This window comes from Eptatretus burgeri, chromosome 9 (genome assembly GCF_056783735.1).
Source record: "Eptatretus burgeri isolate ZD-2024b chromosome 9, Ebu_testis_v1, whole genome shotgun sequence".
Classification (NCBI taxonomy): domain Eukaryota; kingdom Metazoa; phylum Chordata; class Myxini; order Myxiniformes; family Myxinidae; genus Eptatretus; species Eptatretus burgeri.
Window position 1 is genome coordinate 58,828,891 of NC_140969.1, and position 27,500 is coordinate 58,856,390.

Below are 27,500 nucleotides of genomic sequence, written 5' to 3' on the forward strand. Positions count from 1 at the left end.
ACGATCCTGAGTAAAAGTTTTTTTGAAGGAGTTGAGTTGGTTGGTGTGCGTCGTGCGGTTTGAGCTTGAGTCTGGGGCATTCGAGTGGAGTTCTGCATTTGGCTGGCGTTCGTTGGAGTTTTTCTGGGTCCCATCCGCGACCCTGATCTCCACCCTGTGACTCCGACTGCTCCACTCGGGTTCCTCCATGGGTACGAGCCCCAAGCGTGTGACTGTGGGCCGAGCCGCATGACCATTAGCAGGTGCCGCAATGCGGAGAACCCCCTCCCTTCAACGTGCAGGTACCGAAGCGAACAGCGACCCCCAGCTCGTCTCTCCCTCTCTGGCTGCAGGGGTCTTTTAATAAATCATCCGAGTGTGCATCTGAGTGTGTGGGCCCTTCTTGTAAGTAGAAACTGTATGTGTTTTTGAACATTGTAAATTCATGCTTGTATATTCCATGATAAATCTTGCTCTGTGTCTTCTTTATTGTAAATAAATTACTGTAGAAATGTTCCCAGTTAGTTTCTGTCCTTTCTTTCATTGATCCAGCATGGTTCGGATCTGAGTTTTAGCCGGGTTTTTATACCCGACAATCGGCTCATCCTAGCCGGCACGGCTTTGGCAGTTCCGCTCGACTGCACCCGAACTGGAGTTGGTAGTCGGTTGTTGGAACTCTACCGCAGTCTGTAGAGTGACCCGGTTCGAGCAAGACGTGCCAAGGGCATGGTTCCCCGGTAGACGACACCACGTAGTTAATTAGGTAAATTGGTTCTCGACAAAAAGACCCTACGCTACGCTGTGGATGTATTGGCGTCCACGGTCAGTTCAGCAACCCGCCGCCTCACGGAGTTATCCGTGAGCGACAGCCTACAATTCCGGGAGTCTGGTGGGAGGCGACGTAACCTCCCCCACCTAGCGGTCGTTCTCGCCATCGGTCCACGGCCCTCAACTACACACACACACACACACACACACACACACACACACACACACACACACACACACACACACACACACACACACACACACACACACACACACACATACACACATACACACACACACGCACTGAGAGTTTTACTAATATATAGAAAGATAATAATCAGGGAAATAGCAGTCGACCTAAAATCATTGGAAATAATTATACAAGACAGAGGTCAGAAGGCTCATCAATACCTGTGTTATGTCTCCATTCAATGCTTGCTTGTGGGAATATACACATTATATTTTGAACAAAAAATGGCAATTTGACATCTTCATCCCCAACCCCCTCCCCGATGCCTTTGTTTAACAATATCATGGAGATAACCCCTTTGACATACGCATAGCAACTTCATTTGTGAGCCTGGATAATGATATGGACTGAAAAGGCTAATAATGTGAAGAGTAAACTATTTTGTTCAAATGATTGCAGATAAACAGCCAGATTACCAATCTTCTCAAGAACAGCATGCTCCATGATGAAGTCCAAAGTTAAAAATGCAGTAAACTACAGTGTCAATCTAAACAGCAGCTAGAAATTGAGGCAAGCATCCTAATGCTCTTTAAGAGAGCATCTACATATTACACAAGTAAAGTGATTGAATGATTGGCACTTGCCACTTACATCCCCTTTCTGCCCCCCCCCAAAAACTTCCTTTTCTCAGTTTGTAGATGACCCATTAATTATAATCACTTCCTCCATAAACCTCTTTGACCCCTGACCCACAAACCTATCCTCCACCAACAACCAGATTCATGTTGACCTTTTCTTCCCTCAACCTGGAGACAACTGCAAGTCCCCAAAACCTGCAACTCCATACATTGAAAACCCACTCCTGGTGAGAGCACTCAAAATCCTCAGAGCAGATAAACATTGGCATAACCATTGGTGTCCTCCTCTTGCTCCACCATGAACCTGGACATTTATACAAAGATAATAATAAAAACCACTAAATCAAGATTTATGCAAGACAAACAAAAAAATACATTTTGGTGCCTTTGCAAAGGTTTGAGGATCATTTAACTTTAGGATGAAGATATATATATATATGACTCACCTCAGACATATTGAGAACACCCACAGCAAGTGTTTTGTAACCCAGAATTGTACGGTTTTTGTAACGCTTTCTCCTTTGCAGCATTACCTGCAACTTGTTCCCCTCACGCTTCAGGAAATGTGGATACTGGTGGAAAAAAAAGCACAATCTCACCGAATGTCCGAATTAAAGCAGACATACACCAATTTAATTGCACAAATACAGACATTTATAATTGTCAATGTTCCCAATTTACATGTGACGAAACTCTTAATATTAGAGACTCAAATTCTACCTTTGCAAATGCAATTACTTCCCCAAATAAAGCGCAGATGCATATTTTTCTGTCGCAACCCAAAATCTCCACATTATAATGTGCTTAATATTGTTACGAATTCTGGTCCGCCCGGCGCGCAATCGGCCACGTAACTCAAATCGTGACCGTCGCCCACCGGAACGGACAATTCAGTCGTGACCCTCTTGGAACTACCGCCAAGGAGCTAGCCACGGGTGGGGGTTCAACCTCACCACAACCCAGTCCACATTCTACCCACGCGAAATAGGGTGAATCGCCGAATGTCGATATACCTAAGTACCCGCACGGGTAGCATACCGAGGAGTGGTACCACGCCGCAGGTCGACTCCGGACACGAACCGCTAAAGCGGCTCGTTCCGTCCTGCAGGGATAACCGAGCGGAGTTATCACCGACCTCGACGGTTCAGATTATTTATTGGGTGTCTACACCCATACCAATCCCTTACATGATGCAAGATGGAACTTTCAAACAAAAGAAAGGACGCAACGAAACGGGAAACAGTTCAACAAGCAAGTAGTTCATTACACACGCAGACAAGGCACGTATTTACAGCCATACAGTGAAAGCAAGCACATGTATACAGTCATACAATGAAAGCAAGCAAAAGAGTTACCACCAAATAAAGCAATGTACAAGCACTTATTCAGGTTTACTTAAAAGACTGGCACCGCACACACATTTACACAAAAAGCAAATCCAAGCCACCCTCATAGGCAAGGGGGCGGACAGGTCCGTGGACCAAATGTATGTGGGACCTGGGTGAGCGACCATGTCCACGAGACTGAAGGGGTCTTACCCGCACCCTCATGGCGCGATGGCAGGCTAGCTGCAATGTCAGCGTCACGTGCCTGACTCCGTGCCCCTGGCGTGGTCGGTGAGCTCCTTTTGGCCGTGCATTGCGCAGGCACGTGTTGGTCGGTCGACACCATGGTTGGGGTGGGGAACGGACAGGGTTACCGGCGCTATCTCAGCGCGGATGGGGGAAATTGTTGATGCTCGGGGTGGAGAGAGAGGAATGGCGGACGCTCCATCCCGCTAGCGGGGCCTTGGGACCGCACCGACTCTGGCGAGCTCTCGCTCCCGAGCCCTCTTCCGCGTCCCTGCTTCACTCCGCGACTCGTCCCTCGACCCAGCAACGACGACCTTCGTCTTCACTCGACCAGCCCAGCCAGCACAGCACAGCACATGCGAGTCGCCTTCTGCTCGCGTCTTTATAGACCGGGGGAGGAGCGTGTATGCTAATTCGTGGATCAAAACGCGCTTGGAGGCGGGGCCACACCGTCCGACGCTCACCCATTGGACGGAGAAAAAGGGGGCGCGAGTCTCCCCTGATCCGATTTCCTTTCCCGTAAAGGCATCCATTTGTACTCGCGGCTCGACACATTTGGCAAGAATCACCGAACGGGCCCTGGGCAGCACGACGTTCGGTGTTGACAAGTGGTGTGGTTGATGGTTGTGGAAAAAGAAAGGCGAAGGTGGTGGGGGGTTTGCTGTGGTGGTTTGGTTGTTGGTGGGCGTCGTTTGAGAATGGCGGTGAAGCGATGTTTGCGGGGTGGAGTTGTGGAGGTGAAGAGGCGAAGGTGGTGGTGTTTGAGTTGTTTGCGGGCTTATTGGTCCAAAATAACGATAGAGAAAGAAAAATGGCAAACTCAAAGCGTCGCAGCCCGGATGAATCACACATATTCCCTCTAAACAACGGGTGTGGACTAACTACACATGAACTTATCGATTTGGTGTATTGGAAATTTCCACAGCCGTAACACTACCCCCTCCCCTTTTTACAGACTCGTCCCGAGTCATCAAATTTTCGTGTGCCATCATGTGTAGTTCTCCCCTAGTACGTTTTACCTTCGGATCCCTGAGTGCGACATTCAGTGAATTTGTGTCCCCAAAATAAATAACCTACGGCCTGAGTAACGAACTAAACAAACCCACTCATACTGATGACTTAAATAAAATGCCGGCGCTAAGACTTACATGCTGGGTGCGCACTCATATTTACAGTACATCTTAACCTTAACTTACAAATTTTACACTACTCCATGACCCAGGATCGATGGACTCTGCAAAGAGAAAAGAAGTTAGCAGGGAGCCAGGCTGCTCGCACGCAGTCTTTTGCTCATGCAATGCAGGTGACAGGGAACGTGGCCAGCTGCACACACGCAGTCCAAGGCCTCCCCCTTTGAAATGAACGCAGTGAACCACAACGGTGCATGGGCTGCACAAACGGAGTCTCCGTGCCAGCTCAAGTGGCACACGCAATGAACGCAACGGCGCATGAGCTGCGCAACGCAGTATCCGTGCCAGCTCAAGTGGCACACGCAATGAACACAACGGATGTATGGATGGATGGATGAATGGATGGATGGATGGACGCAAACACGGTGCACGGGCCGCCACTGCAGGTCCGTGTTGTAGCTGCCAACAGGGCAGTCCTCGCAAACTGCGCAACAATCCTGGCGCACATGGCAATGAACCAAAGGGGTGGATGCAAAACAGAACGGGGGCAAAAGATGACGAGGGCAGTAGGCATGGATGGCAAAGGTGAACATGCAAGGCATGGCATGACAAGGCCGCTGTCGCAAACACAGTCGGCAGATGAACTGGCCGGCACAGGCCTTGCAGCAAACACAGCCAGCAGGTGACGTTGGCCGACACAGGCCTCGTAGCAAACAGCCAGCAGACGATGTGGCCGGCACCGGCCTTGCAGTAAACACAGCCAGCCGATGAAGTTGGCCAGCCTTTGCCTTCGGGTGGAGGGAGTGCGGTGGTGCTGGCCACTAGGAAGGTGGGCTCGGACCTACCTGACTATCTCCCACCCAACCTATCGCCTTTGCCTGTCTCTGTCCATACCCACCCCCTTCATTTGTAAAACCCAATTTAGCCCCAACATATTTTTTGTTTTTATTTTTACTATTACTTCCCCCTATAAATCGTCCTCTAACCCCCTTCAGTCTTTGTTCGGCCAACCTATCCTGTCATAGCCTACTCTCAACCCCTACGTTCCCTTCCTGGAGGGGAATAAGGGAGAGCGAGCGTCCTGTTTCGAGGCCCAATAAAGCCTCAGGATGGCCTCCTCAGACTTCAGCGATCTTTACCCAAAGTGGGTCCAGCGGCCCACAACGAGAGCGAAGGGATAGATGGTGCGGAGGGGTGCACTTCCTAATCTACCCTATCCATTTAACTTTTGAACTACCCCGGGGCTTCTAAAAGCGCCTCTCGCTTAAACTATTGGTTCTAACAACCAAGATTCCCGTCACCTGTGTTGGTGTCCTCGCAAATTCCGGGCCATGCCCTCCAATTTTCTTCTCGTGCCCTTGCACGGTTTCGTGGCTGGGACGCGTGGCTCCCTTGGCAGGCACTACCCTCTGCCGATTCTCAAGCAATGGCACCCCCGGGCACTACACTGCCTCCGAGCCTACCAGCTCCCTAAACACCGGGGAGTGCCCTCCATGGCGACTCCCCTGAAATGCTCACGTGGCAGGCTGGCGCCCCGGGCCCCTTTCCGAGGGTCATCCGTGCCCACGACACTGCCCACGCGGCCAATGGCACCCCAGGCCCCCGCATCATGCGGGTGCACCCGTGCCCACTACGCTATCCCGGCCCCCCCATGGGCCCTTGGCCTACCAATGCCGACTTTCCCGGTGCCTGGGGTACCCACTCAGCGATACTCACCTTTCGCAGCCACTCTCCCAGCCCGTCAACAGGGCTCCTGCACCCCTCCAAATGGGTATCAAGCCTACTTAACCACCAACAACAAAATGACCTCCATTTTGTCAATTTAACTCACCCAGCTAACTCACTCTTCACTGACCCTGGGGTCCCTTGGGCAGGAATAACTCCTCCCCCAATCACTCATCGCACCATGCATTCCACATTCGCTCCATTCACACAGACCCGCTGCCCTCACTCACTCAACATGTTTCCATTCATTTCACTCCACTGCTGATCTCTGCCATCCTGCTCACTACTTCCCCGAACTACCTCGTGCTCCCTCGTCATCCCTTACACTACAGCACGTTCATTTTAACACTATGTAGCTAAGCTATGCCCCCACTACACATTCACAGTCTGTCACTGTCCCAGAATCCTCCATTCGCAGGGGGGATTTCCATCCCCCCCTACTGGGCTCGTGAACTCATTGCAAGGCTCTGCAAAAGCCTTGCGCCTCTGCGGGAGCGGCTGTTCCAGCACCGACTCCTCCTGCAAGACATATCCATGAGGGCGAAAGGTCGCCCTTGTAAGGTCTCAGGCGGTCCGCATGGACTATCCCGGGAAGGGCCCGTGGTCCCATTTTAATTTTCAGGACCACATCACTGATTTGCGCCAGGACGACCCCCGGGCCCTGCCAAGGAGAGGTGAGCTTCGGGCATCTGCCCTTCCTCCGCCGGGGGTTGAAGAACCAAATCTTCGCCCCCGGTGGGTACTTGCTCACCTGGCTCCGGTGGTCGTACCTGCACTTCATCTTGATGCCCGCCTGTTGGAGCTGGTGGCATGCGAAGGCATGGACCTTCTCCATGCCTTCCTCCAACCGACGGACATAGCCCTTCCCCGGGGGCCTATCAAGACGCTCAGGCGTCGGACCGCACAAGAAATTGACGGGGCTTCTCATCTCCCGTCCGTACATCAACAGCACCGGACTACAAGCAGTAGACCCGTGCTGGGACGTGCGATAGGCCATCAGGAGGTACGGGAGATGTTCGTCCCAGTCGTCCTGGTTAGTGGCTGTGAAGAGGGCCAATTGTTGGACCAGGGTCCTATTGAACCTCTCCACCATGCCATCAGACTGTGGTCTCAGGGGCGTTGTTCGTGTTTTCCGAATTTCGAGGAGTCTGCATACCTCTTTTAACAATTCGCTTTCAAAATTTCGTCCCTGGTCCATGTGCAGCTCTTGCGGAATCCCGTACAGACATGCAAATCCTTCCACGTAGGCCTTTGCCATGACCCCAGCTTCCTGGTTGGGAAGGGCAAAGGCCTCCGGCCATTTGGTGAAATAGTCCATAATCACGAGGATGTACTTATTACCTTTGCGAGTGGGGGCAGTGGACCTAAAATGTCCATGGCCACTCGCTCAAGGGGGCCCCCAACCTGATGTAGTTAGAGTGGGGCCCTCATCCTCCGTGGCGGTCCCTTTTTGGCAGTACAGGTGTCACATGCTCGACACCAGTTCTGTACATCGCGCCCCATGTTAACACAATAGAACCACCGGCGGACCTGAGATTTTGTTTTGGTCCTGCCCAAATGGCCGCTGGCGCGGGTACCATGCACCTGTTTCAAATTTGGGTCTTAAACCCATCAGGGACTATCACCAGCCAAGAAGTTTGTTCTGAGGGAATCTCCACCCACTTGCGATACAAGATGCTATCCCTCATTTCTAGGGTCCTCCACTGAGCCCAGTATGCTTTTGTTCACGCTCCGAGTGGGGCGATCTCCTCCCCACTGGGCCTCCTGTTTTCCTGGACCCATTTGTACACTGGCCCTATTACGGGGTCTTCCCGCTGGGTCGTGCTCCACACCAAATCGCCAAATTCCTCCCCCGCGGTGAGTGGCAAAGTTGGGCCTACCACCCGGGCAGCACGGATTGGGAGTTTCGGAGAGGTGTCTGCCAATTGGTCCCTCTCCTCATGTCTCGTGCAATATCTGCAGTTTTCTCCCAGACAGGGGTGTCAAGAGAGCGCATCGGCATTCCCATGAGCCTTACCGACTCTATGGGCCAGACTAAAATCGTACTGCTGCAACTTTTCCAACCACCTTGCAATCTGGCCCTCCGGTTCCTTTAACCGTAAGAGCCATTGCAAGGAGGAATGGTCAGTTCGAACCAAAAATTTTCTCCCGTACAAGTATGGGTGGAAATGGCTCACCACAGACAGCATAGCCAATAGTTCCTTGCGAGTTATGCAATAATTTCGTTCGGGCCTACTCATGGCCCGACTCTAATACACGATCACTCTTTCCATGCCCCCTTGTGTCTGAGACAAGACTGCTCCCAATCCTTCCTGGCTTGCATCCGTGTCCAGGGTATACATCCCGTCATCGGTGGGGTACGCTAAAACGGGTGTGGATGTCAAACACCCCTTTAATTTGAGGAAGGCCTCCTGGCATTCCCCTGTCCAATTAAATCTCAACCCCTTCTCCGTTAACCAGTGAAGGGACCTGGCTATCTCCGCAAAGTTTGCCACGAAGCGCCGGTAGTAGGAGCAAAGTACCAAAAAGCCCCATACCTGTTTGACAGTTGTAGGTACGGGCCACTCCACTACTACTGTAATTTTTCCAGGGTCGGTCTTCACCCCCTCGCGGCCTATCACGTGTCCGAGATAGGCCACCTCTGTCACGAACAAAGTGCATTTCTCCGGGCTCAATTTTAGCCCTGCCTGCCTGAGGTGCCCAAACACCTGGTCCAAATTGGCTATTTCCTGGGTGAATGTTTTAGCGTGTACCAGGACGTCATCCAGATACACCAGGCATGATTGCCATGGCATGCCGCCTAGCACATGCTCCATCAATCTCTCAAAGGTGGCGGGGGCGTTACACAAACTGAACGGCATCACAGTGAACTGATACAGTCCCTTCCCTGTGGAAAATGCCGTTTTCTCCTTCCCAGTCTTATCCATCTCCACCTGCCAATGCCCACTCTTGAGGTCCAAAGTTGTGTGGGGGAAAAATTTATATTAATGTATTTTAAATTGTAACAAATGGAGTTTCAGAAATGTAACTTTTATGATGCAAGTTGAATTGGCTGTCTTTTCTGGCCAAAAGACTTTTGCCCTAAATGATAAGAAATGTGTTGATCTGGAGCAGAGTGACCGAGCTGAGAAATGAACCTTTGCTTAGAAATATACGAAGTGGCTTTTCGTCTAAAGGACACGTCTACAGTCTGGGTGAATATCCCCCAACCTCTCTCGCATGAAAGTATAAAATGCTTTGAAATGTAAAATTGTTTTCAGTGCAAGCACGTGAGGAAGTATAGTATCTCAGTGGCTTGTACTCCTTGGAACTGACCAAGTACCAAGTTAGAATAAAACTCTCTGATGTAATGTAGAAGTGAATTGAATCGGGTTGGTCTAACTGTTAACTAAAGTAAGAATAAATGAAATAGAACCAAATAATATTGCAATCAATGGGGATTCTTAAGTTCATTGTACGAGGGTGAGAAGTGTATGGTGTATAATTAGAAAATAAATTGTTTCACAAGGAAGGACTTGTGTGGACATCAGTTTTATCACTGTCGAGAAGGTTTTTGTAGGATTTTATAATCAAATCGGACAAACGTTGAACTCTGCTTGAAGTCAAATAGAATTCCACAATCGGCAAGTTCGAATCCTTCAGGAGGACAACGATCACAACAAGGTGGGTTTAAAAAATCCACGTCAGTTGAAAACCATTTAGAGCATGAAACGGCGTCGAGGGTATCGTCAATTCAAGGCAGGGGATAGGAGTCTGTCATTTTGTTCAGCTGGCGATAGTCCACGCAGAAACGCGTGGTCCCATTCATCTTTTTGACCAGCACAACCGGTGACATCCAAGGACTTCCCGAGGGCTCAATGACACCTTCATTGAGTATCTTTTCAACCTGTGCATCAGCCTCCTCTCTCTTGCTCCATGGGAGCCTTCAAGCAAGCTGATGGACAGGCCGGGCCCCATCGGTGTGGATCTGATGTTGCACCAGGCCCGTACGTCCAATATCCTCGGGTGACAAGGAGAAGATTCCCATGTGTCGGTCGACCAGTTTGTATAAGGCCTCCCGCTGGGCATCCTCCAAATCTACACTACTCTGATTTACCATCCCGCAAATGGGACCGGGCCAATTCCTAATTAAGTCTGGAGACTCCCTCCTGGGCCGGTCCGGCTCGACGTTATCGTCTCTCAGCTCTGCGACTATTACTGGGGTGCAATCTGCCACCTTCGTGCCCCTCCTGATAGTACGTGGTTCCGTGCTTACATTTATCACCCGAACGGGCACGACTGGCCTGTCGGTACTTACCAGGGTGTGGCCCACGACAAAATCCGGGGTTGATTGCCCTGCCGGTAGTTCCGCCAGACCGCAGGAGCCTTGCCACGTTGGGTGTGCTCGCCACCTACCAGGACCACCGCCTCGGCACCCGGGGGAATGACCACGGAGTTGGGAGCCTTCAGATCCACTCTCTCATCCGTGCTCACGCCCCATAACGGTAATTCCTCACCACCGAACTGCATGACCCCCCGGCCGTTAGCACAACCAACCCTATTAGACATGGGTCGCACACCTTCGCCACCCAAACCTCGATCCTCGTTTCCACGGTGCCCAATTTGAAAGACACAAAACCACGTCCTATGATGGGGGCTGTTGCCCCGGTAGCTAGCTGCAAACTATGGTTTTGCAGACGGTGGATCTCATCCCAACCGTCTACACTCGAATCAAGGACCACAGGGCTGATGATCGTGGCGCTTGCTCCTGTGTCCACAACGACGTCTACCCCTACGCCGGCAATTTTGCACCGAATTGTTAAGCTACCATTTCCAATTTCGCCACAATTGATGACCTGTCGCATTTCTGAGGGCTCTTCTCAGTCTGAGTCTGCCGAACACGGCCCTACATGCTCGGCACTTCCTAGTTTCCCGGGGACTGGTGGGGGGGGTGATGGTTGAGTCTGGCTATCCCTATTGGCCCGGGGCGGAGTTGGTGGTCTGGGGGGCCGTGGCTCTTCCCTTCACGGGGCGTTGCACTCCCGCTGCAAATGGTCCCTTCCGCCACAATTATAACACCTCCTCTGGTAAGGTGTTTGCCTACGGTAGGCCGAATTGTACCCCCCTTCGTTCTGAATTGGGGTACCCCCTGATGGCTCATCCCTTGCCCCCCCCCCCGGGGCCCGACCGCCTTGGTCCCGATCTTGCCAACCGGTTATCAACCGCGTTCTGGACCATTTTCTCAATGCTTGCCCGGTCGCTCATGGTCCCCACTCCGGTTCCCATCGCACCGTCGTTCACGGGGCCCACCTGCCGGACTGCTACCGCATGCCACCCAGCCCCTCCAAACGGCGCTCTGGCTGCCTCCCAGCAGGTGGCATTATCAGCCGCCTTCTGGAGGTTCTCTGGGCGCCATACGGTCAGCATTGCCCCGACATCGGTGCCCCTTATCGCTCGGAGAAAATGGTCCAGGGCAATCTCCTCCCGGTACTCCGGTGGCATGTTGGTGTGCGCGATCCCCACCAAGCGGCGAATGTCGTGTGCCAATTCTCCCAGTGGTTCCCGGGGGTGTCGTTTGCGCCCATTGAGCTGAGCTTTAAGAAGCTCGCTCTGCTGGTCCATGCCAAATCGGTATTTTAGGGCCGAATGGAGGTCCTCCAGGGTCACCCCTTCGCTGGGTACCGTGGTCAGAACTTCCAAGGCTGCGCCACGCAGGGCCGCCGTGAGCTGTGCCACACCCTGCACCGCGTTCCAGCCATTGCCTCTGGCCACACACTGGAACTGGGCCATATACGCCCTCAAGTCCATCTTGCCATCGTACGGGGCCAGCGGCACCCTTGGTCCTTTTGAGGCCCCCCACTCCAGTTCCCGAGGGACGCCTGGAGGGGTGTACCTCCCAGATCCCAACGGCGCCTCACTCCCGCAGGGTCGAAGCCATTTGCCCGGGGAATCTACCACCCCTGTCCGTGTCCCGCGTCGTCCCGCTTACTCTCCCAAGCCATCGGACTCGCACTCTGCACATCCATCGGAACAGACATACCGGGTGCCCGCATTAGGCCAAAAGACCCTGTGGCCTCTACCCTCCCCAAACTTGGCATGTACACCCCCACGTCGTGCAACCCTCCTACTCCGCCCTGTGACACCGGCCTCACTTGGGCACGATCCGCCTCGAGGGGGCATATCCTCCCCCACTGTTCCCGAAGGAGGACACCCTGCTTCTCACACTGGGTCTCCACACATTTCGCCAGTCTCCTCTCCATATCCTCTATTTTCCCCTCCATCACCTTATTTAATTTTTCCTTCTCCTGTTCTCTTCTCTCTTGCATCCCAAGCGATAACTCCCAGAATTCTTCTCTTTTTGCTCCATTTCCCCTTTTACCTGTGCCACCTTCCTGTTCGTGTTTGCAATTTCCTTTTCCATTGTTTTAAACGGCTCTTCCGTTTTTCCCTCGTGTGTTTCTATTCGCTCCCCCAGTTATACTGTCTTTTCTTCGGCTTTCCGCTCAATTTCCATAATTATTTCCTCATGTCTCTTTCGACATTCATCCCCCACGGCCTTTAATCCCTTCTGTGTCTCCGCTTTTACGTCCTGCCGCAGGTTTTCAACCCTCTCCGTCATGTCCTGATGTCTCTTCTCACACTCCCTCTTCACGGCTCCCAATCCCTCTCTTATTTTCCCCTGCTCTTCCGTTAATTGTCCTATTGCCGCCGTGTTCTTCTCCATTTCCCCCTTTATTTGATCTTGCCCTTTTTTATTTTTCCCATTTCTTCGGCGACCATCACCATTTCCTTTTTTACGTTTTCCTCGCCCGCCTTCACCGCACCTCTTCTACATTCTTTTTCAACTCGTTCACCTCCGCTCGTATCGTGCTGACCTCCTCTTTCAGTTTATCCTGCAGGCCTTTACCCATGTTCTGCATCTCACCCCGCAGTGTTTTCATTTCTTCTTTCATTTCGTTTTGCATTTGTTGCATATTCGCGTTTACTCCCGCCAGCATGGTGCATAGTTGGGCCATGTCGGGTGCACTCGGCTGAGCCGATTCGGCCAGGATCGAGGGGGTTTTGGCGGAGAGGGGGAGGGGAGGTGTCATACGCTGCAGCCGCTGCCATGCCCATTTCGGGCTCTGGGTTTGATTGGGGGAGTTCGTCCTGTACAACCAGCATTTCCTGCTCGGGGATTTCATCCTGGACCATGGATTCCAACAATTCTAAATCCATTTCTACCCCAAGCTCCCGCTCGCCTTGAGACTCCATCTAATTTCTCGAAAGGGATTACATTTGGCTTGCTCGTAGTTTGGGGGGGACGGGGGGGGTTGCTTCGCATACCCCTGGTCCGATCCCCGTAAATTTAGTTGGAGACCGAGGTGGATTTGAATCCCACACTCCTGTACACCAGTGTTACGAATTCTGGTCCGCCCGGCGTGCGATCGGCCACGTAACTCAAATCGCGACGCATCGCCCACCGGAACGGACAATTCAGTCGTGACCCTCTTGGAACTACCGCCAAAGAGCTAGCCACGGGTGGGGGTTTAACCTCACCACAACCCAGTCCGCATTCTACCCGCGCGAAATAGGGTGAATCGCCGAATGTCGATATACCTAAGTACCTGTGCGGGTAGCGTACCGAAGAGTTGTACCACACCGCAGGTCGACTCCAGACACGAACCGCTAAAGCGGCTCGTTCCGTGCTGCAGGGATAACCGAGCGGAGTTATCGCCGACCTTGACGGTTCAGATTATTTATTGGGTGTCTACACCCACTACCAATTCCTCACGTGATGCAAGATGGAACTTTCAAACAAAGGAAAGGACGCAACGAAACGGGAAACAGTTCAACAAGCAAGTAGTTCATTACACACGCAGACGAGGCGCGCATTTACAGCCATACAGTGAAAGCAATCATGTATATACAGTCATGCAATAAAAAGCAAACAAAAGAGTTACCATCAAATAAAGCAATGTTCAAGCACTTATTCAGGTTTACTTTAAAGACTGGTGCCACACACACATTTACACAAAAAGCAAATACAAGCCACCCTCATAGGCAAGGGGGCAGACAGGTCCGTGGACCAAATGTACGTGGGACCTGGGTGAGCGGCCAGGTCCACGAGACCGAAGGGGTCTTACCCACGCCCTCGTGGCGCGATGGCGGGCTAGCCGCAATGTCAGCGTAATGTGCCTTACTCCGTGCCCCTGGTCAGTGAGCTCCTTTTGGCCGTGCGTTGCGCAGGCACGTGTTGATCGGTCGACACCACGGTTGGGGTGGGGAACGGACGGGGTTACCGGCGCTATCTCAGCGCGGATGGGGGAAATTGTTGATGCTCGGGGTGGAGAGAGAGGAATGGCGGATGCTCCGTCCCGCGAGTGGGGCCTTGGGACCACACTGACTGCGGCGAACTCTCGCTCCTGAGCCCTCTTCCACGTCCCTGCTTCACTCCGCGACTCGTCCCTCGACCCAGCAACGACAACCTTCGTCTTCACTCGACCAGCCCCCACAATGACAACCTCAACGACGACCTCAGTCTTCACTCGACCAGCCCAGCCAGCACACGCGAGTCGCCTTGTGCTCGCGTCTTTATAGACTGGGGGAGGAGCGTGTATGCTAATTCGCAGATCAAAACGCGCTTGGAGGCGGGGCCACGCCACCCGACGTTTAGCCATTGGTCGGGAAAAAAGGGGCGTGAGCCTCTCCTGATCCGATTTCCCTCCTAAAAGGAGTCCACATGCATCGCGCTTGGGGGCGGGGCCACACCGCCCGACGCTCGCCCATTGGACGGAGAAAAAGGGGGCGTGAGCCTCCCCTGATCGGATTTACTCTCCCGCAAAGGCATCCATTTGTACTCGCGGCTCAATGCGTTCGGCAAGAATCACCGAACGGGCCCTGGGCAGCACGACGTTCGGTGTTGACAGGTGGTGTGGTTGATGGTTGTGGAAGGAGAAAGGCGAAGGTGGTGGGGGGTTTGCTGTGGTGGTTTGGTTGTTGGCGGGCGTCGTTTGAGAATGGCGGTGAAGCGATGTTTGTGGGATGGAGTTGTTCGAGGTAAAGAGGCGAAGGTGGTGGTGTTTGAGTTGTTGCCGGGCTTATTAGTCCAAAATAACGATAGAGAAAGAAAAATGGCTAACTCAAAGCGTCGTAGCCTGGATGAATCACACATATTCCCTCTAAACAACGGGTCTGGACTAACTACACATGAACTTATCGATATATCTAACCTGAGGACCTTTCTGGTGTATTGGAAATTTCCACAGCCATAACAATATGATCCATTACACATTCAATAACAATAACAAGCCAAAGAAAATTTTTATCAGCATGTGTAAGGTTATAAAATATCTTCACATACTGCAGAACCACCAAATAGTAATACTGTCATAGTAACAACAACAGATAAAGTCTAAGATGTGTTTTTTAAAAACTCACCTGGAGTGAAAAAGACAGCTCAAGTTCAGTTTCCAATAGCCCATTTAAAGGCAATGGAATCTCATTTGAGCGCAGGACACGTTTCGAACCCTAAGTGTAGAAATGAAACAGATGATAAAAATAATGCAGAAAACAGCTTGCCACTTTTACGACAAGACATCAACCAAAATTAAAATCCAAAAGAAAGAGTATATACAGTATACACTGATGAGCCAAAACATTATGACCACTGACAGGTGAAGTGATATATTATGGGGTGGGATATATTAGGCAGCAAGTAAACAGTCAGTTCTTGAAGTTGATGTGTTGGATGCAGGAGAAATGGGCAGGAGTCAAGACCTGAGCGACTTTGACAAGGGCCAAATTGTTATGGCCAGATGACTGGGTCAGAGCATCTCTGACATGGCAAGGCTTCTGGGGTACTCGCGGTCAGCAGTGGTGATTACTTACCAACAGTGGTCCAAGAAGGGACAAACCACAAACCAGAGACAGGGTGTTGGGCACCCAAGGCTCATCGATGCGCGAGGGCAACGAAGGCTATCCCATCTGGTCTGAACCTACAGAAGGTCTATTGTGGCACAAGTCACAGAAAACTTTTATGGTGGTCATGAAAGGAATGTGTCACGACCCACAATGCATCGCACACTGCTGCGTACGGGGCTGCATAGCCGCAGACCGGTCAGAGTGCCAATGATGACCCTTGTCCACCATCAAAAGCGCCTACAATGGGCACGCCAGCATCAGAACTGGACCTTGGATTAGTGGAAGAAGGTCGCCTGGTCCGATGAGCCCAGTTTTCTTTTAGATCACGTGGATGGCCGTGTACGTGTGCGCATTTACCTGGGGAAGTGATGGCAACAGGATGCACTGTGGGAAGACGACAAGCCGGTGGACGGCGTGTGATGCTCAGGGCAATGTTCTGCTGGGAAACCCTGGGTCCGGCCATTCATGTGGATGTCAATTTGACACGTGTCTCCTACCTAAATATCATTGCAGACTAGGTACACCCCTACATGGCAATGGTATTCCTTGAAGGCAGTGGCTTCTTTCAGCAGAATAATGCACCCTGCCACACTGCACACATTGTTCGGGAATGGTTTGAGGAACATGAAGTGTTCACGGTGTTGCCCTGGCTTCCAAATTCTCGAAGTCTCAATCCGATTGAGCATCTGCCAGATGTGCTGGGCCGACAAGTCCGATCCATGGCGGCTCCACCTCGCAACTTACAGGACTTAAAGGATCTGCTGCTAACATTTTGGTGCCAGATACCACGACACCTTCAGGGTCTTGTCGAGTCCATGCCACGGCGGGTCAGCACTGTTTTGGCAGCACATGGAGGACCAACAGCATATTCAGCAGGTGGTCATAATGTTTTGGCTCATCGGTGTATATGTTGGCGATTGTGACTGAACAGGTTTAACGTCGTAACCACAGCACGTATAATGTTGAAAACCTTATTTAAGAGCTTCCAAGTCCAAACAGTGCATGCAGTTTTACAAATACCAATATTCATGCAATTTTGAGCTTATGTGAATTTTTGTTACACACATTGGCGGTGTATAGGCTTAGAGTTGCTGATTCACACACCGAGTGGAAGTTTAAAAAATAAAAATAACAATAATAATAAAAATATAATCGCATCCATGTCCGAAGGAAGCGGTTCAGTTTGGCATTTTTAATATGAAATAGGCAAAGCTTAGAAATTAATAAAACCCATTAGAATTACCCTTTTACACCCTTTTGGAACCCTTTAGAATCCTTCAGAATCACTAGTGGGCCCATTGGTCCAGTGCACCAAATTTTCATTGGTCTACAAGGCCTTGTTGCATAATACCTGCCTGCTGTACTGCTTGAGCATTGGTTTGCCTTTCACCAAGTCCAAATGTGCTTGTGCCAGGGTGGAAATTATATTCTCGTTATTATTCTTGCCAAATGACACCACTATTATTATTTGTATTAATTAACCAGCACTCGCCAAGCGAAAAGCAGGGTTAAGCGATCAGTCGCGTACGTACGTATGTATGTATGTAGTACGTCGTACGTGTCTGCATTTTGTTACGAGCATACATCAAAAACCATTCAGCAGAGGAAATTGAAACTTTTTCACATGTCACATGACCATGTGATATGGCAGTCACTCTTTTGAGGTCAACATAGGCCAAAGGTCAAAAGAGGCCAGTTTCCGAAAATCCATCATTTTCATCCGATTGACTAGAAATTTGAAGACTTGCATATCACCTCAGTGAATCCAACCAACTATTTTTGAGGTCAACATAGGCCAAAAGGTCAACATAGACCAAATTTCTAAGATTGTCAATTTTCATCTGACTTGGAATTTCAGAAGCATTTACATTTCACCTCAATTAATTCAACCACCAACTATTTTTGAGGTCAACATCAACATCGGCAAATTTCCAACATCCAAAAGGTCAACACAGGCCAATTTTATAAAATTGTCAATTTTAATCAGATTGACTTGAAATTTGAAGAGCATTTGCATATCAGTTGGCTGAATTCAACCACAGATTAATTTTGAGGTGAACATATATAGGCCAAAAGGTCAAAATAAAACAAAAGGCCAATTTGGGCCAAATTTGATAAATTTTTCAAATTCCGAAGAAATTTTCCTTTTCAAAAGTCTGAAGAAATTGTGTGAGGGGAAACTTCTGAAATCACTATTTTTTGGATTGTGGGAAAGCATATGAAGGCACCGCTTGTGGGAAAGGGCATCAAAGGGCGGAGGAGCTCCTTGTGAGCTAACGGCCATCCATATCTAGTGCCCAACTGTGTCTGCAGACGTCCTCCTGCAGTTGGGTCACTTCTTATTAGGAGGTTGGTGGCAGGATTTGCACTCCGGCCACCGTAAAACCCTTCATTCCGCAAAACGCAAAAACGCAAAAAAATCTGAAAACCCACTCCGTGGGAGTACCTCCTGTGCAGCTTCCCTTCGCAGGGCAGCTCACCGGATGACGGGATTGGGGCAAAGCATTCGGGACCCCCAATCTTTGATAGGAGGGAAACCACGGGGTAACATCCCTGGGTCAGATTGCGGGAGAGTGTGTCGGAGTGGTGCTGAGGTGTCGTCCACCAGACGGCAGTCTCCTTGGGTTAACCTGAGGCGGTCCCTTCGGGTGGGTGCCTGGAATGTCCTATCCCTAAGAGAGGATGATCACCTGTCTCTGTTATCATCTGAGCTCAAGCGTTTGGACATCAGGATTGCAGCTCTCTCTGAGGTTCGGAGACCGGATTGCGGCGAGATAATGGTGGGTGGTTACACCTACTATTGGTCTGGTCGCTCTGATGGTTACCATACCCAAGGACTTGCTGTAGCTGTGTCCAATAAGCTGACCCCAATGATAATTGAGGTAACACCGGTCAACGAGCGTATTATGAGATTAAGGATTCGTCACTCCTTAGGTGTCATTTCCCTGGTCTCTGTTTATGCTCCGACTGAGGCGAGTGATCTCACCGTGAAGGATGCATTCTATGCCACACTCGAGTCTGTGGTTGATCAGTGCCCCAGACGAGATACACTTCTAGTCTTGGGGGATTTCAATGCATCGACTGGAACTGATAGGGACGGTTATGAGGTGTGTGTTGGTCCCCATGGGTCAGGAACTATGAACCAGAATGGCACTAAGTTCCTTGACTTTGCAAGAAGTCATGGACTTAGGGTGGCTGGTTCATGGTTTCAGCGCCCACAAGCTCATCGCTGGACTTGGTATTCCAACGCTGGCGGTGTGGCAAAGGAGATTGACCATGTCCTCATTGACGGTCGTTGGAGGATGATCCAGGACTGCAGGGTCTACCGGAGTGCTCAGTTCCTCAATACTGACCACAGGCTTGTTGTAGCAACTCTAAAGCTGCACCTTAAATCCTGGAGAATGGTACCATCCCAGCCGAGGCTGGATGTTGCCAAGCTCAGGGATGAGAGAGTAGCTGAGGAGTTTGCGAACAGGCTGAGTGGACACTTGGGGGGTCTGGGTGCTTTGGGGGGTCCTGAAGAGTTGTTTAGCGCCTTCAAGACCACCGTCCTTGATGTTGCCGGTGGATGCCTTGGAGCTCACCGCAGGGCAAAGAAGAATTTTGTCTCTCAAGGGACACTGGATACCATTGACCAGAGTCGCAGGGCCAGGCTGAATGGCAGAGCTGAGCTGTTCAGGGAGCTGAGGCGTAAAACTGTACGTGCACTGAGGGTGGACAAGGAGGCCTATGTGCGAGGAATCTGTGAGGGGGGAGAGCATCACCTGTGGACAGGTGATTCTCGTCCCGCTTACAGGGGAATTCGCGCATTACGTTCATCCAAGCCTATCCCTCGGAGCACTACAGTTCGAGCAGAGAGTGGTAGGCTCTTGACAGAGGAGTCTGAAGTGAAGGCCCGCTGGGCCGGTTACTTTGAGCGGTTGTACCAGGCTGATCCCCCAACTGTTGAGTTGGACGTCAAGGGTGTTACAATCCCTGTTGCTGACCCTCGAATCAACTGTGGTCCACCTACGCTTGTGGAAACACGGGCTGCGGTGAACCAGTTGAAACGGGGCAAAGCTCCAGGGATCTGTGGCATCCATGCCGAACTTCTCAAGGCTGGTGGAAATGCTGCACTCGTGTCGTTGCATGCAGTTTTGTGCTCTGCCTGGAACACAGGCATCATCCCAACTGACTGGAAGAGGGGCCTTGTTGTCCCTCTCTGGAAAGGGAAGGGTGATCGCCAAGACTGCAACAACTACCGAGTGGTGACGCTGCTCTCAGTGCCGGGCAAGGTCTTTGCTCGGATAATTCTCGATAGGGTTCGCCACCATCTGCTTGAGCACCAGCGTCCAGAGCAGTCAGGCTTTACACCAAAGAGGTCAACGATTGACCGTATCCTTGCACTTCGTGTCCTCACCGAACGCAGATGAGAGTTTCGGCAGGGGCTGCTTGCAGCCTATGTTGATCTCTGTAAAGCGTTCGATTCAGTGAATCGGGATGTCCTCTGGAGGATTCTTGGTCTTCGTGGGGTGCCACCAAAACTGATCGATCTGATGTCTGAACTCTACTCTGGTACTGAGAGTGCTGTGAAGTGTGGTGGTACCATCTCTGACTTATTTCCAGTTGTTACTGGAGTTCATCAGGGATGTGCACTTGCCCCCACACTTTTCAGCACTTGTATGGACTGGATTCTAGGGAGGATGTCGGAGAGATCAAGTTGCGGTGCGTCATTTGGGAATGTCAAGATCTCGGACCTTGACTTTGCAGATGATGCAGTCATCTTTGCGGAGACTTTAGACATCCTCTTGGGGGCCCTCGAGGTGCTGAATGAGGAGTCGGAGCCGTTGGGATTACGGGTTTCTTGGGTCAAAACTAAGATCCAGGCTTTCGGTGACATCTTGGATGCTGCTGTCCTGTCTGTGTCTGTTTGTGGTGAGGATGTTGAGGTCGTGGAGAGATTCACTTACCTTGGCAGTGATATTCATGTCTCTGCTGGCTGCGAGTCAGAGGTCAATAGACGTCTGGGTCGGGCCTGGGGAGTCATGGATTCACTGGATCATGGGGTGTGGCGCTGCCGGTACCTGTGCGGGAGGACGAAAGTCCGAGTCTTCAGGTCCTTGGTACTTCCAGTCTTGCTCTATGGGTGCGAGACTTGGACTCTGACCAAGGATCTGAGACGGAGACTTAATTCTTTTGGTACCAGGTCTCTTCGGAGAATCCTTGGCTATCGCTGGTCGGATTTTGTGTCCAACGAGCGGTTGCTGAGAGAGACTCGGATGACATTTGTTACCTGCATCGTCCGTGAGCGTCAGTTGCGGCTGTATGGACATGTGGCTTGTTTTCCTGACTCTGATCCTGCTCACCAGATTCTCTCAGCGAGGGAGTCTCATGAGTGGAGGAGGCCAGTGGGTCGACCACGTGCCTCATGGTTGCAGCAGGTTGACTATCATCTCAAGGAGATGGGGATGGGCCTGGCATCTGCCTGGGGGATGGCCAGACGGAGGCCCCTGGAGTACCGGCGGAAAGTGGACGCAGCGACGTGCTGTTCTGGCACATGCTCCCATACCTGACCTGACCTTGTGGGAAAGATTTTTAAAGTACTGGCAGACACACCATGCTTCAGGAGATGCCAATCTCCTCATTGTGCAGAGGGTTATGGAGTCTGCTACCGCCACCAACTGTGTGCTGGTTGGCAATGAAACAGACCTCCTTGTCCTACTGTTCGTGCTGCCATGCAAGCTTAGATTCTCATGACCTGTTCTTCCACCCAGAGCATAACAAGAACACAAAGAACCCTCGCATCTGAAGCATCAAGGTGGTCAAGGAACAGCTTGGTTGAGACATGCAAACACATTTTCTTCCTCCATGCTGTCGTTGGATGTGACAACATCTGACCTCAATGGGATTGGGAAAGGAGCTTCCTTCAATAAATTCAAGACAAGCAGTCACTTACGTGAGCAAGCCAAGGTGTTTGGTGCACAATTCGCTTCTACCGATGATGTTGTAGCTGTAGGAGAGAAAACCTTGGTGATCTTCTACAATGGGAAACAGCGAAAAGCTAGACTCTATGATACGAGCGGTTCTGTGAGAAGGTAACTTCCAGTACATCTCACATTCAACTACAGAGCTTACCACCAACATCAGCAAAGTACCACAGCCTCCATGTGTACTTTAAGGTTCAAGAGTGGAAGGAATGTGGGGATGGACTCCTTCAAAAAGTGGAGGGATGGTGGGAGAGTGAAGCGGGGTTTGTCCTGCTCCAGACAGACAGACAGCTCCTGCTCCTGCTCCTAAGGAGTTGCCATGGGTCATCAGGTGCATCTGCCAGAATGACTGCGGCAGCTTAAGGTGCACATGCAAGAAGCATGGCGTTCAGTGTACTACTGCTTGTGGAAGCTGCAGAGGATCTGGTTGTACAAATACCAAAGCTGGCATTTGCTGAAGATGATAAGATTGTTGGCTTCTGAATGCACCCTGTACATCAACACAAGTTACCCATGGTGGGGAAGCACTGCCAATATGGCAACTACTCATCTTCTGTGCAGATATATGCTTCTTTTGCAGAATATATCATGTGCAGTACATGTTCACTGTCTAGTTCTCCGTAGACTCTTTGTTGTATTCTGAAAGCTCTCAGTATTGTGAAGGTTCTCAGGATGATGCTTACAATTTGGCATTTTGTTTTACCATCAGTAGTACTGCCAGTTGATGTTGCTTAATGCTTGTATTTTCATATTTTTAAATTAGGTTGTGCAATGGCAATCTGCAATAATTGCAAATGGTCTTCAGTGTTGTATTTTATCATTTATAACAATTCTGCAAAACATCATCCCGAACTTGTTTACTTTTGTTATTATGTGTCAAGAATAGTGTTGTTGCGGCTCTGCAAAGCCGGAACTCCTCCGAGGCAATGGCATCAAACATATAGCAATCTTGAGACAGTTATCTCATTAGTATTTGTTTTGTTAGCCCTTTCCACATGTCGAGTGGGTACAAGGGACAAAATACGTTGCGTAGGGCCTTTAGTTCGAGCTTCAATCCCCTATTCTTTCACATATTTTACTTCCTATCATTTCACACAGAAACCACGCATGCATGCATGCACGACAGGCCAGTGATGCTATCTGTGGAGCATCAACAAGGCACAGTGATTACCTCATTTGCATACGCGCGCCATAAACCAACCAATACCTCATCTCAGACCCAAACCATGCACACCACAACGCTACAACCCTTACCATAATTTTAACAACGCCTTCTAAAAATCCTGCAACAACCGACATCTAACATCCTCACCACAAACAAAAGTGCTTTCCCACCTCACTACAACCGCTCCAACCAAAAATAACTCCCTGGACGCTGACCACAGTGTCGGAGGATGTCGGGGGGATGAAGGACATTACGAGCCAGGGTACTTCGCCATGTAAATTGGAGGACAAATATGCACTGGAGCTCATTCAATGACGTCCAGGTAGCCATGGCGCTCTGCTAGATAATGCTCAAATGGAGTCCAGCGCAAGTTCCTCGCCAGGGAGCACTCACAAAAACCCTCGGCCAATGTAAATTACAGAGCTCTGTCATATGGCCAGGCTGATAAGCAACTGAGGCTATTTTTGGCTCCGGAGCCTGGCTTCAGCTCGGGATGACATATGTGCATCAATGGGAGAGCTCGGAAATGCCTACAAGGCTCTTTTGATACAATTTTTGACTCCTCCTTCACTCTGGGCTCTATAAAAAACAAAAAACAAATCAGGCTTAGTGAGTTTGTTTTGTCAGTCTCTTTCGTCCTTCATCCAGAGCCTTTGCCAAGCTGAGCGTCATCTGAGCTGAGAAGGCAGCGCAACCGAGCGAGGCGAGCAGCGTTGCCAGTTCATTGACGCTCCACTTCCACAGCATTCCAGTCATCTTCGTTAACCCTACACATGCAGATTCTCTCACACGTGTCCCGTTAAGCTGTCTTCTCACATCTCTTCTCTCCCATCTGATTGGCTCGTCCACTGTGGATGCACAAACTAAAAGAGCAACAATTACCAATTCACAACTCTCTCACTTCTTGCAGTACATTGCATCACATTTTGCACCTCCTACTCACGCACCATAAATACCCCCAGTTTTCATCCCCCCTCCCCCTTTCTAAGCGATTGAGTTGCGTAGATCTATCGACTGCACCTCAACTGCTTCCCTTCTCTCTGGGCAGTCTCAAATTTTCGTGTGTGTGAGTGTGAGTGTGAGAGTGACACACACACACACACACACACACACAGAGACAGAGACAGAGACAGAGACAGAGACAGAGACAGAGACAGAGACAGAGACAGAGACAGAGACAGAGACAGAGACAGAGACAGAGACAGAGACAGAGAGAGAGAGAGAGAGACTGTAACATGTGGAGCATAATATAAGATTGTAGAAGTTATTATCGGGTTAACTCTGCTCTGTGTCCTCTTCTTTCTTTTTGCAAATATTTACATTTCTTTTGCCACACCCACAAATTCCTGGCTTTCCCCAAATGTGCATAATTGTGAATAAACACCTTTTTAAAGTGCTACATAACTTTCCTCACCTTGCTTGTTATAAATGTACCCAGCTGATTTCGTCTTTTCCTTCATTAGTCCTGCATGGTCTCCACATTAACTTTGCCGGGAAGTTCTACCCCAATAATTTGCTCTTATTAGCCAGCTCACAACAACTGCATTGCTCGGCAGTAATTTGAGTGTGCGCCGAGGGCATGAGACCCCAATTGGCTCGGCCATTTACAGGTAAGGTATCCCATGAAGTAGTATAACCCTGCCTGGATTGGCAGTGTCAATCGGCGTTTGTGGTTGCTTAGCAACCTGCCAGTGTGGAGTTATCTGTGCCCGGCGGCCTCAGGACTGGTCATTCAAGAGGGACCCAGGTGCTTCCCCTCGTGGCAAGCCTCGAATCCTGAGTCTGCAATAGTATGTACTCGGTATGCGTCTCAGTATTGCTTTATATTTCATTGTTTCATTTATGGAATAATTACATTTTTTAGTGTTCAGCTAGGACTGCTTCTTGGTCCTTCAAACCCAAACTGCTTGCCAACAGTTTCAATAAAAAATCATCATCTAACAGTCCAATGAAACCTTCAGATAGACTTAAACATGTTTAAGGAAGGCTGACCATGAAAGATGGCATTTTTTGGTTGGGATCATATTCCAGTGATTCCCCCAGGTTTCCCCTTCTAGGATCCCTCGAGACTTTCCAAAAGCGATGTCGGACATAGTACAGGTATTTTATGAAAAATCTTTGGTCAACTTGAACAAATTGTAATAAAAAGTACAACTGCTGTTTTCTACTCCTGAATATCTGGGGCAGAGTTCTGAGCAGCCGTATAAATAGAATCCCAACCACAGCCAAATTCCAAATTCACACTTCCTGGTTTGCTCATCACTCCTTGTCAAATTACAAGAAAGCCGTTCTGAGACTGGAAACTGCAGAATCTCCCAAATCCATTTGTGTCAATGTTGACTGCTTTTATTATTTATTTAAACAAGGAGAGTTGCTGACTTGTAGATTACTTCATCAAAAGTACGTGCAAATTAATTTCTTCAAATAGGTTATTGCTGCCAAAGTTCTTCCTGGAATACCACACACAGCCAGTATAAAATACCATCATAAGAATGCCAAACAGGCAAATCATTGTTCAATTTGGACAACAACTGACGTTGGAAGGAAAGAAACAAAAGTTTCTTTTCTGACAATGACATACTTTTCATGAGTTTCCCAAGCAATGTTTAACTCAAACAGACTCTCCATTATTTGTTATTTTCTTTTCTTTTTTGCCATTACTAGAAATGCTGGAATTCAAAAGTTTCCAATTTTTTTTTCACATTCCATCACAGCACATAAAGAAAAACCCTTAACACGAAATGAAAAATTTCCCATCACTACTCTCTCGGATCATGATCTACAGCATCCCCTTTGCATCGTCATTCACAAATTCAAAAATTGTGCTAATAGCCAATTATAAAGGTATATGTATTTTATATTATTTTCTTTTTTGCCATAACTAAATATGCTGAAATTCAAAAGATTCCAAAAAATTTTTCACATTCCATCACAGCACATAACAAAGAAAGGCTCTAAACACTAAATGCAAAATTTCCCATCACTACTCTCTCAGATCATGATCTACAGCTCCTTTGCATCGCCATTCACAAATTCAAAAATCCTGCTAATAGCCAATTATATAGGTATATTTATCTGAGCGCTCACTAGTCCCACCATTCAACCACCCACAAGCACCTGCATTTTCACTGCGATGACCACGGAGTTCAACTCCTTGTCCAGTTCTCGTTGTACCACAAGTCTCTGTAGGGTGAAGCTGCAGAGTCTGTAGGAATAAACAGATTCAGGACACAGAGAAGGAAGACAGCAAAGGAATGCTCCAACAGTGTGGAACCTTCTTCATGATGTGAAATTAGAACTTTCAGCTTGTTCTTGTCATCTAACCTACTCATGCACCAAGTTGTGTCACAATCCATCCACAACTATTTGAAATATCATGCTACATATAATTTTTGGCCCCATCTCTCAATGGTGAAGAATCACTCGGTGGCTGTTTGTCTCGTCTAAGTGTACCATATCCTGATGCTGTGTGGACTGTGCTTCCCTGCTGACAGGCCACTGGTAGCTTGTACCTGTTGCTGTGTTTGAGCCTGGGGAGTAACTGATAAAATATATACATCTGGGTTCCTCCCGACATCTTTGTTCCTTTCAAACTTCTTACGACTATTTCACATTTCTCTTTATTCATTCTAATTCTTACTTTTTCTTTATTTCTCCCTTTCTCTCTTTCTTTGTCTATCTGTCCATAAGCCTGGTGTTGGCTTAGTGGTTAGGGTGGCGGCTTGGGATCCCAGGGTCCTGAGTTCAAGCCCCGTTGGCTGCTGAATTAACACCAGGGTGTTGACTCAGCCTGTCATCCATCTGAGGTCGGCGAAGTGAGTACCAGTGTACCGGTCCCGGTGTATGCCCCGGTTAGAATAGGTATACCATATCCCTGTGTGTCGTAAGAGGCGACCAGGGTTGGCATCAGGAAGGGCATCCGGCCATAAAACATTGCCTCAAGAAAAAGCCGAACCCCTGCACAGCAGGGAAAAATGGCTGTAAAAACGGTCATTTTTTTTTTTTGTCTATCTGTCCGAGGAGTGAATTCTTGAAGAAAGTTTTCTGTAAAGCTCACTAAGCTGCACCTGGATGGGTTTGAAGGTTGTGGAGTAGCAGCTGAAACCCAAATCCTATCCAGATTCCTCCTGATGACTACTTTGCTGATTTGTGTTCCTTCTGATGACTTCAATGCAGTATTTGGTCTTCCATTTGATTATAAAAAAATTTAAACTCTCATATCCAGATTTGGATCTTCACCAAGATCAAATCATTTCATCCTTATCACAAATGCAACCTGTCCACAAAATTGTCAGAATCTGTCCACAACTTTTTGAGATATCCTGCTCAAAGACAAAGACAGAAAGACGGAGACAGATAGGCAACATAACCCCTGTCCACCTTCGGTGGCAGAGGTAATAAAAAGGTTTCATGAAAAATTAAATCAATTTCCCCTTTCAACACGACATATTATGTGCCCTACAGGTCTACCCTATTCCTTTACTTT

General features: G+C 49.5%; 1 protein-coding gene across 6 annotated transcripts in view; it reads right to left on the minus strand.

Moving 5' to 3' along the window:
* LOC147020172 (phosphofurin acidic cluster sorting protein 2-like) overlaps nucleotides 1–27,500 on the minus strand; it is a 339,240-nt gene that overhangs the window by 235,206 nt on the left and 76,534 nt on the right. For 5 of the 6 annotated variants that reach the window (XM_085895252.1, XM_085895256.1, XM_085895249.1 and 2 more), the window contains 3 exons: nucleotides 26,132–26,219; nucleotides 15,401–15,490; nucleotides 2,022–2,147 (listed from right to left, as the gene is read on the minus strand). In XM_085895252.1, the coding sequence (XP_085751378.1) occupies nucleotides 2,022–2,147; nucleotides 15,401–15,490; nucleotides 26,132–26,219 (304 nt within the window). Of the gene's footprint in view, nucleotides 1–2,021; nucleotides 2,148–15,400; nucleotides 15,491–23,229; nucleotides 23,963–26,131; nucleotides 26,220–27,500 lie in introns of those variants that run through there. The other variant, XM_085895253.1, reaches the window with a different exon arrangement.